This window comes from Eschrichtius robustus, chromosome X, assembly GCF_028021215.1.
Source record: "Eschrichtius robustus isolate mEscRob2 chromosome X, mEscRob2.pri, whole genome shotgun sequence".
In the NCBI taxonomy this organism is placed as follows: Eukaryota; Metazoa; Chordata; class Mammalia; order Artiodactyla; family Eschrichtiidae; genus Eschrichtius; species Eschrichtius robustus.
Genome location: NC_090845.1, coordinates 12,977,622 through 12,988,959, shown reverse-complemented (window position 1 = coordinate 12,988,959; position 11,338 = coordinate 12,977,622). Strand labels below are relative to the sequence as shown.

General features: G+C 44.0%; 1 protein-coding gene across 2 annotated transcripts in view; it reads left to right on the top strand.

Moving 5' to 3' along the window:
- The first annotated feature begins 8,457 nt into the window (after positions 1-8,457).
- Positions 8,458-11,338, top strand: part of ASB9 (ankyrin repeat and SOCS box containing 9) — a 31,419-nt gene continuing 28,538 nt past the window's right edge. For both annotated transcript variants that reach the window (XM_068533156.1, XM_068533157.1), the window contains exon 1: positions 8,458-8,797. In XM_068533156.1, coding sequence (XP_068389257.1) covers positions 8,704-8,797 — 94 coding nt within the window. In that variant the 5' untranslated portion in view covers positions 8,458-8,703. The remainder of the gene's footprint in view (positions 8,798-11,338) is intronic.

Here is an 11,338-nt window from a genome sequence, read left to right as displayed (position 1 = left end):
GCTTTCTATCTTCAAAGTGTTCTCCGGAGTGAATTTTTTGGTCCACCTGCATCTTGCTGAATGTCTGAAGTCTGTGTTAAGCCCCAGGATGTCCTAGGATGTTCAGTCTGTCTAGAATCCTGCTGTTGCATCCACTTTCTGAAACGTCGGACTGTGGATTTCATGACTCGTTTGTACGAACCTCTGAACTCTGGTAGGGGTGTGTGCGTGTGTGAATCACTCACCAGAACCGATCCTTCTGGATCCAGAATGGATGCAGAACAAGTCCAGATTCCATCAAGCTAGAATTAGACCCTCAGATGAATCATCTAGTTTATATGAGATTATATGGCTTGCTTTTGGGGGTTCTGAGCACTAATATAGATTATTTCATTTTTTTCACAGGATGTGGAATGTTTTATTCCCAAAGTGGTGTGATTTCTCACAATTTCAATCATATTTGAAGTGCTCTAGGGTAACTTCTCAGTTCATTCATTTCAACACATTTTTACTCAGCATCTGTTATGTGCCAGACACGGTTTGAGGCTGCGAAAAAGACAAGGTCCTTGCCCTCGAAAAGCTTATGTGTTAGTGGAGGCAACAAGGAGTAAGCATACACATGTCATCATGTCAGGAAATAAGAAGAAAAATGAAGGAGATTAGGATAAAGAGTGATGGTGAGAGCCACTATTTTAGATAAGCTGATTAGGCAAGGTCCCTGGCTGGGTGACAGAATTTTAAAAGAACTATTCATGTGTGTATCTAACTTTTATTATTTAATTTTTACTATTAAGGTTTTAGTGACTTTTTTCAGTGTATTTTCAGTACATCATGATGGTTTTCTGTTTGTTTCTTTGCCTGATTTAATATAGCAATCCTGTTACAAAAGTATTTTTTTTAATTGAACTATAACTGATTTACAGTGTTGTGTTTGTTTCTGGTGTACAGCAAAGTGATCCAGTGATACATACGTATGTCTATTGTTTTCCATATTCTTTTCCATTATGGTTTATTACAGGATATTGAATATAGTTCCCTGGGCTACACAGTGGGTCCTTGTTTATTATCTATTTTATATATAGTAGTGTGTATCTGCTGATCCCAAACTCCTACTTTATCCCTCCCCCACACCCTTTCCCCTTTGGTAACCGTAAGTTTGTTTTCTGTGTCTGTGAGTCTTTTTCTGTTTCGTAAGTTCATTTGTGTCATATTTTAGATTCCACATACAAGTGATGTCATATGGTATTTGTCTTTCTCTGTCTTTCTTCACTTAGTATGATCACCTCTAGGTCCATCCATGTGGCTGCAAATGGCATTATTTCATTCTTTTTTTATGGCTGAGTAGTATTCCATTGTATATACGTACGACATCTTCTTTATCCATTCATCTGTCGATGGATATTTAAGGTTGCTTCCATGTCTTGGCTCTTGTAAATAGTGCTGCAGTGAACACTGGGTTGCATGTATCTTTTTCTTTTTTTTTTTTTTTATACTTTTTATTATTTATTTATTTATTTTATCTTGGCTGTGTTGGGTCTTCGTTTCTGCATGAGGGCCTTCTCTAGTTGCGGCGAGCAGTGGCCACTCTTCGTCGCGGTGCGCGTGCCTCTCACTGCCACGGCCTCTCTCGCCGCGGAGCACAGGCTCCAGATGCGCAGGCTCAGTAGTTGTGGCTCATGGGCCCAGCCGCTCCGCGGCATGTGGGACCCCCGCAGACCAGGGCCCGAACCCCACATCGGCAGGCAGACCCTCAACCACTGCGCCACCAGGGAAGCCCGCATGTATCTTTTTAAATTAGAGTTTTCTCCAGATATATGCCCAGGAGTGGGATTGCTGGATCATATGGCAACTCTAGTTTTAGTTTTTTAAGGAACCTCCATACTGTTCTCCATAGTGGCTGTACCAATTTACATTCCCACCGACAGTGTTAGGACGGTTCCCTTTTCTCCACATCCTCTCCAGCATTTATTGTTCATAGACATTTTGGTGATGGCTCTTCTGGCTAGTGTGAGGTGATATATCATTGTAGTTTTGATTTGCATTTCTCTAATAATTAGCAATGTTGGGCTTCTTTTCATCTGCCTATTGGCCATCTGTATGTCTTCTTTGGAGAAATGTCTATTGAGGTCTTCTGCCCATTTTTTGATTGGGTTGTTTGTTTTTTTATTATTGAGTTGTATGAGCTGTTTGTATATTTTGGAAATTAAGCACTTGTCGGTTGCATCGTTTGCAAATATTTTCTCCCATCCTGTAGGTTGTCTTTTCGTTTTGTTTCCTTTGCTGTGCAAAAGCTTATAAGTTTGACTGGGTCTCATTTGTTTATTTTTGCTATAAAAGTATTTTTTGATTCCTGCTTTCCCCACAAAGTATGTTGTAATGATTTTCTAAGTTTCAAACCCTTTGAAACTACCCTTTAAAATGGCTGTATCATGTTTCTTAGCTATTTCCATATTGTTGGATACTTAGATTATTTCTAATTTCTTGCCATTTTAAATAATACTAGTGTGAACTTCATTTTTTATAAATCTTTTAAAATGTTTGAATTATTTCTTACATGTTCAGAAGTGACATTTACTGATTAAGAAAACTATTTAAAATAATAGTATAAAATAATTTTAAATATATATATATAATGAATCATTTTAAGGGAAGAGTATTTGCATAGCCAAATACCACATATTATCTGTTCATATGCCATCTGTCTCTCTATATAGACATCTAATATATCTATCTACATACCATGTGTCTGCCTGTCGTCTGTCTGTCCATCCATCATTTATCTAACTGTATCCATCATCTGCCTTGACCCATTATTTAAAAAAAATAAGCTTGCCTGTGTCACTTGAAGATGTAAACCTCAACTCTTTGAAAAGCCCATAAATTATTGAAAAGGTTGGGTACGTCATTCAACATCTCTAAGCTTTTGTTCATATTTTATTAAGGAACCATTTCTCCCAAAGTAATCCTCCTCCCTGATATTTCTAATATTGCCATGTCAAACAAACCTGAGGTTTACAGACAATACTTTTTTCAGTAACAACGCTCATTGCTGAGACAATTTTATGCGCTTAACACAAAGAGGAGAGCTGACGCTTCAGAGACATTGCCTGAGGGATGAATCCTTGTCAGGGAAGGGCCGCTCTCGGGGCTGGAGGACCTCACTGGAGGATCTCACATTTCCTCCCATCACAAATCCTTGCCAGGGGCCGCTCCTGCATGGACATTTGCATGTGAAATACATCATCTCCTTCCTTTAGCAGAGCCAGTACCAGGACAAGACCCAGGTCACACTCACAATAGCAGCTTCATTTTTCAACATGAGTTTAACCTATATAAAAATAAATGTATATCAGGTTTTTATTTTCATTTATTAATTTCTTCCCCTGCCATTGTTATATCTTGAAAATCTTTCCGCTTACAGAAAAATTGCAAGAATAATACAATGAATATTTGTACATCCATCACTTCAGTTCGTCAATTGATAGGATTTTGCCACATTTGCTTATGTCTTTGTGTGTGTATGCACGTATGTATGTATGCATGTGTGTACACACACCTATATAATATATATGTATATAAGTAAGCCCATGTATAATGAATACCTATACACATATTTTTTTTAGTGAATCATTTGTGAGTAAACTGTTGACATCGTCATTCTTCACCAGGGCTAGGATTAGGAGGAAGCGAGTGAGGCAAAAAATTTAAGGGGGCACCGAAAAATGCAGTCATTGGGAGAGAAATCTTAGTGCAATATTAAAAAATACAAATGTTAAGGGAAAAAATCCCCTGATGACCAAAATATCAAAAATTTTGATAAAGACAGTCTGTGGTTTGTTTTAGGACCCTGCATAATTGTGCAATGAGAACAGTCTTCCCCATCAGCCCAAGGTCCTGGGACGTGGGGCTGCTGGGTTTATGAGGAATGACAATGGCTTGTGAGCAGAGTGGGCAATGTGGGCTTTATATATACTCAAGCTTTTTGACTGTAGGGCTTGCGTTAACTTTTTCTATTGGGTGCAAAACGTGTACATAGGGGCACGCATTTCTCCCCCTGCGTCAAGCTCCCGCGCGGCTCCGCACTGACCACTTCAGTGAGCATCTCCTAAGAACACAGCTTCTTCGACATAACTGTGGGTGATGCAGCGATCACACGCAGGAAATTTGACATTGATGCACTATGAGTATCCGATATACGTCTGTATTCAAATTTCCATGGTTGTGGCTTTGATGTCTTTTATGTCTTGTCCTCCCCAATCAGGATCCAGTCAAGAATCATCACATTTAATGATCAAGTGTCTTCATTCTCCTTTCATCTGGAAAGCTCCTCCGCCACTTTTGTCTTTTACCCCACCCCACTGGCATTTTTGAAGAGTTCAGCCCTATTGTTATGGAGACTCTCTCTCAATTTCGATTTGCCCAGATGTTTCCTCAAGAATACTGCATTATGCCAGACTTTTTTAAAAACACACCCTTGTTTGAATCTTACTGCGCTGGTCGATGGAGTAAGAATGAGTGACAGCTTTCTAAAGTCACAACATCAGCCAGCTCAGCGTGCAGAGCCAGTTAGGCGAGCACAACTCAGGATTTTTGCAGGAAAAGCAGATCATTCCAAATGACCAGAGGAGATGTGCACCTTTAGGTTTTTAAAGGTTTTGTGCTAGAAAAATTGCCAGCTGGATTGACAAGAGGTTTCAGCTCCTGGGCCAACTTTGACTGATTGGAGGTGACTGTCAAGGCTCCACAAGGCCTCGGGAGGAAAGTCTTATAATCCGTGAATGATGTCAGCCATGGACATCTAGGGGTGGGGCAGTGGCTAGTGTTAAGTCAAGTCTGCACCTGATTAAGAAGATTATGGCCTTACTGCTGCTACAGGCCAGAATTCTTTTTTCTTACCTAACCTGGGCCAAGTTTCCTGAACATGCAGACAGACACAGAGACTGACTCAAAGCTGGTAAGATTGTTCTGCTCTTGTGGCTTTTTGTAAGCCAACCTATTTCTCTATAATCCCAGCTCATATACATGTAATTCAACTTTATCCCCATGTAGATCCTTAAAAATGCATGAACTTCCCTTGTAATGGTTTTCTAATTCCTGACTAGAACTGTTGTTAAATAGTTAAAAAAAAATCAGTTCCCATTCTCCAATGTCCACAGGTGTTGATCAACATTATAAATATAATGAGAAGATAAAATAGTGATTAATTCCCTCCCAGGTACTAAGGCAACAACCTGGAAATCTTCTTTATTGTCATTTTGGGCAATCAAGTTAAATATGAATATGCAAAAACCTTATCTCCTTGGAATTTAATGAAAAGTAAATAAAGAAGCTCTACTATGAAGATTTTTCTCAGAAAGAATGGAATGGTATCTAGCTTTCCCACTGCGCCCCTCTGTTTAACTCCTTGTCAGCAGTCTACATTGGGAGTAAATTTCTCACTCTCTGCCAAATACAAGTTTCATTGTTCTTCAAATCTTTCCTGACACAGTAGTGAACAATGTATATGCTTATGGCCTTCTCAGTTAATTCTGCAAATAGAGCCAGAGGGCAGTTTGGCAGTGTTTCAATTTTCAGTGAACAGCTTAATTAATTAATAATTGTAGATTCACGTGCAGTTGCAAGAAATAATACAGAAAGATCTCCTATAGCTTTGCCCAGTTTCCCCCAATGATAACTTTGTGCAAAACTGTAGTACAGGACTTCCCTGGTGGCACAGTGGTTAAGAATCCACCTGCCAATGCAGGGGACATGGGTTCAAGCCCTGGTGCGGGAAGATCCCACATGCCACGGGGCAGCTAAGCCTGTGCGCCACAGCTACTGAGCCTGCGCTCTAGAGCCTGCGAGCCACAACTACTGAAGCCTGCGTGCCTAGAGCCCGTGCTCCACAACAAGAGAAGCCATTGCAATGAGAAGCCTGTGCACTGCAACGAAGAGTAGCCCCCGCTCGCCACAACTAGAGAAAGCCCACACGCAGTAATGAAGAACCAACAAGCCAAAAATAAATTAAAAAAACAAAAAAAACAAAAAAACTGTAGTACAATATCACAACCAGGAAATCGACATTGAGACCATCCATGGGTCTCATATGGGATTCTCGTTTGACTTGTACCCACTCTTGTGTGTGTCTTTAGTTCCATAGAAATGATCAAGCGTGTATGAGCACAACTTGGACCCAGCATGTCCACTCTTAGGAATCTCGCCTCCAGAAATATTTGCATATTGTCACTGAGCCAAATTTGGGTCCACTCGCCTGTGCAGTAAAGCCAATCTACTGACACCAGGTTGTGGTGAAGGAAAGTATAGCGTTTATTGTGGGGCACCAAGCAAGGAGAACGGGCAGCTCATGCTCAAATGACCCAAACTCTCCAATGGCCTTGAGGGGAGGGGTTTTAAAGGCAGTGTGAGGGAGGGCGCTGCAGGTTGCCTGATGAGCTCGTGCACAATTCTTGGATTGGTTGGCATCAAGATGAAGTTTCAAGCATCATCAACCTTCAGGTTTTGACCAGTCTAGGGTCTACATGCTTGCAGTCAGCAGTTTTCATCTGGTGCAGGTCTGCTTCCTGTAAAAACAGCTTAGGCATGTGTGTCAGACCTTTAGCTGTATCTTTTAGGGAGCTGGGAGTTCAGGGATTCTGCTGGGTAGCTGGTTTATAGTCTAAAGCGTTACCAGTTTCCCCACCCAACATTATAATATTCTTTGTTTTTACATCTTCACATTTCCCAATCATTAACTCTTGAGACAGTCTTTTGAGACTCAGGGAGGCCTGGGAGGCTAAAGCAAAAGCCTTTTACTTCAAAGGACAGGGACACAGGGGCTTGTACATGGCTTGAATCCCCCCTTGTCTTTGATACCCCTCAGTCTGAGGGGAACAGGTTCAGGACAAGAAAGGGAATAAAATTTTGGACAGAGGTTAATCATAAACTTGGTGGAGGAACTCAGTTTTAGGGGGACTTGGTTTCAATACGTGCACGAAGCCATATGGAGAGATCTATGGACTGCAGTATTTTTGTAGTAGTAAAAGAAAATGGTAACATTCTGCCTCCATCATTAGGGGAATAATGAAATACTTTTGGCACGAAATGTTTATGGAATGCTATGCAGTAGTAAATAAAGGGACAGAGCTATTCTGCTGAAATGGAAAGATCTCCAAGACAAGTGTAAAAAGCATATATGATAATCCAATTACAATTATGTGGAAAATGTAAAGGAATAAATGTGTATCCACATGTGTGCATGGAAATGCATTTCAAAATATGAAGGACATTCCTCAAACTGTAAACAGTGACTACCACGTGGGTCAACTGAGGCTTCATAAATCCGAAACAGTAAGGCTGTATCTTTTTTTTTTTTTTTAAACGAATGATTTATTTATTTATTTATTTTTGGCTGTGTTGGGTCTTCGTTTCCGTGCGAGGGCTTTCTCTAGTTGCGGCGAGCGGGGGCCACTCTTCATCGCGGTGCGCGGGCCTCTCACCGTCGCGGCCTCTCTTGTTGCGGAGCACAGGCTCCAGACGCGCAGGCTCAGTAGTTGTGGCTCACGGGCGTAGTTGCTCCGGGGCATGTGGGATCTTCCCAGACCAGGGCTCGAACCCGTGTCCCCTGCATTAGCAGGCAGATTCTCAACCACTGCGCCACCAGGGAAGCCCCAAGGCTGTATCTTTGGCATTAAAAATAATCTGTAATTATTTCATAGCCAGGCTATGCTTGAGAATAACTCAGAGACTTCCTGAATAGGGAAGAAAAATCCCTTTCTACCTGGAAGAGAGGAGCTGGGTGCGGGGAGGAGGGGGGGGAGTGCGTGGGTGGCCATCAGCCTGAACCAGCACCAAGTGGTGCGGGGAAACGGGGTTTATCTGAAAACACACAGACAAAACCCCAAATGTTTTGTAAAGGCAAATAGGCGGAACCTTCACAAAGTAAAACTTTTTATAACTAATCATTGAAAGACAGCAGCTCTCCTCCAGCGCTCCCTGCCGCCCAGCAATCCATTTTTTTTTTTGCGATAGCAACCCTGAATTGTTTTGGAGGAGGGTGAGCAGGACATTTAGTGCAACCCTGGCAGTCAGAGGAAGAAAATAGAAGTTCTTTCCAAACGTGCATTTTTGTAACATATAGAGAATTTTTCCTATAAGAAACTCCCAGAAAAATTGAAACCACATGTGCAGATGGCCAGGGCGTGCTGTGTAAGTTGCTGTGCAAGCAGTTCAGCAGGGCTGCAGCAAAACCAGCTTTCTCAGCTCCTGGGTTCTGGGGCTTGTCTCAACAACAAGAAACCCCCAAACAACAACCGGATCCCAGCAGGGGGAACAATGTTGCAGCAGACCAGTGGTTTCCTCCCCGCCCCCACACACCCCAACCCTGGGCTCTCCCAAAGTTACATACTGTGTTTCCTTCCTGATGAACCTCAAGGCTTCCTCCCTGATTGGTCTCAGTTTTGGAAAGGACGTGACATCAGCAACTTTGCAGACCTGGGGCTGGGGGGCTGCTGTGGGCTTTGGGCAGCCTCTAGCCAGTTAGGTGGAGAGAGAGAGTGTGTGTGCGTGTGTCTGTCTGACCACAGGTAGTACTCAGATTACCCTGCCCTGTTCTGTTCTTTGCCATCTGACCAGGACGGTGCTGCTCAGCCAGTCACAGCCCTGGAATTTCCCAGGAGCTGGGGGAGCATGGAATTTGGACTTTTCCTGAACAACTGAAGCGGAGCTTGCCCAGCCCAGGAGAGCACCATGGATGGTGAACCACGGGGCAGCAACGGCAGCAAGCCCCCGAGGCTGGGAGACTCTCCGGACGTCAGGCTCCTTTCCAACCCATTGATGGGGGGTGAGTCTAGGGGCTGTGGAGTCAGCCTGCTGGGGAGGTTGGTTAACGTGCTTAGGAGAGAAGAGAGAAAAGGGTGGGGCAATTTCAGTGACTCCATCTGAGATGTGGCCACGGGGCAGTAACTGGACAGATGTCCACAGCTTGCTGGGATCTGTCTTTCACACGGTTGTTCAAAAATGTGTACACCTCTTTCTGCAGGGTCCTGTGGACCATACCAAGTCAATGATCACCATTTACTCTCCAGGAAAAACTTCAGCTGCAAAGAATTATTCTTTGTGGGTCAAATGTATCATTTACATTACAGTTATTTCTAAATGGGAACATCTTTATTGCTAAAACATTTATTAAAAGGTCTTAGGTGTTTGGCATTTGGGTGGGGCTGGGTTTATAAATGATTGATTCACTTTAAAAGGAGCCTTTTAAACTTTGGGGAAGTGTCGTACAGGTATGATTCTCACCTGTCTGTGGTATCTTTGCTAATGTATAGAGCCTCACGCCTCCGGGCAACTGTCATTTCCTGTGAGCACTTAGCAGGTACCTGCTGACTGAAAGGATTCTGAAGAAATGGGTCTGGGCATTAGAGGAGAGATGATTATATTCAGCACCCTGGGAGGCTGCCCGTAACGCTTGGCGGTCCAAGGGACAAAAAGCAGGGACCCTGCAGTCCGCTAGGACTTACTACTCTCCTACTGTTTAGGTGTTGAAGGGGGAAAAGACAGAAGAAATAAAATACAAAATGCCTTCTCTCTGGCTCATTGAGCAGACAAGACTGCTCATTTATTCCTTCGTTTATCCACTTTGGCTCGTAAAATGAGCAGAGCCCTCAACAGCGAGTAGGATTTGGATCTCCAGAGGCAGACCTGGATTCATCAGAGATACTGAGCATGAACTTGGAGCAGCAGGAGGCAGAGTGGCACCAGATATAACTTTAAAAAATGGATTTGATAAATACATTTTTAAAGCAGCAAACCAATCAACATGGGGAAGAATCAGTAATGTGGTTGACTTCTCCATGATTATTTTAGTGCCGAGTAGTTTTCTGTTTATTTTTATTTCCGCCTGAGAGAGGGGCGCCAGCCGCTTTTCGCCGTTTAGGGCTTCTAAAGGTCCTAATCCGACCCTGGTTAGGGCTGGCTGGGTGGGCGGCGGCAGCCAGGCATATATTGGGCTGGCCAAAAAGTTCGCTCGGGCCTTTCCACACGATCTTACGGAAAAACCTAAACGAACAGTTTTGGCCCACCCAGTATACAGCGGACAGTCACAACTGGAGTGCAGTGTCTTGGCCAGTCTAGTGAGAACAAGTTTGGAGAGATGGAACCCGAAAATGAAGCTTCAGAAGCTATAAGTGGAGGAGTTTAGCCTTCACGAGCCGGGCAGCTGGGAGCCACTGTTGGTTCTGGAGTGGAGACTTGGCCGTAATGAAGACTGTAAGTAATTAATCTGATAGCCACATTCAGGATGGATTGTGGCGAATTTACGAGATAGTCTTGCACTAATCCACTGCTTCTCAAGCTCGGCTACATCAGCATCACCTGGATGGATTGTTAAACTGCAGCTGGCTGGGCCCCACCCCTTCTGATGCTAGGTCTGGGCGAGGCCTGGGCATCTGTATAACAAGCTCCCAGGTGATGCTGATGGTGTCGGTTGGGGACCACACTTTGAGAACCACTGCATGAAGCCGACATCTGGATCAAGCTTCCGAAATGACAGAGAAAGGGAAAATATGGGTGATAATTTCAGAGGAAAGAGAAATCAAGCTATGTTGCCTGATTAAATATTGGGGCTAAAGGAGAGAAGGTGGCCAAAGCTGCAAAGTTTTCAAATGTCAGATCAGAGGGCTAGACAAGAGAGAAGTTGGGAAGGGGAGCTGGCTTGGGGGCAGAGTGAGGGAGGGAGGAGAAGGACTTCGGTTTTGAACATGAAAGTGCCCAGGGCCCAGCATGATGGCGTGGGACACCGGCTGGGGAATGAATACGGGTTGGGAATCAGACCTCAGGCTGTTCTGCAGAGGGGCTGGGCTGAAATCCTGGAGAAGGAGACATTGTCTGATGGCTGATTTATGAGCGCCAAGGATGGAGCCCTGGGACAGGCCTCCAGTTGAGGACATGGGACCAGTAAGTTGGACAGAGAAGCAGGAAGAGACTCAGATGCTGTCATTTCACAGGGACTAAAGGAAGAGAAGTTTTCCAAGAAGCAGAAGTCACAAGGGTGGGTGCCAGGACCCTACTGCTCTCCCAACTCCTTCTTCTCTACATCTGACCCGCAACTCCTGCATCCTTCCTTCCACCCGGCCGAGCCACTGACCCCATAGAGCCCTCCCAGGCTTTCTGCCCCTCCTTACCCAAGTGGAGGCTCTCTCTCCCTACTGTGTGTCAGTCCTGCCCCTTGGGCAGAACCTCACTGATAGCTGGATTGCATTTGTTTATGCTTCAGGAGGCTTGCCCTTGGTGAAGTGTGGAATGTGAAACAGAGTGTTGTTTCCGGATGGCCCTGACAGGAAACTCAGCTCAGGTGAAGCATATCCCCTGGCACAGGGCCAGG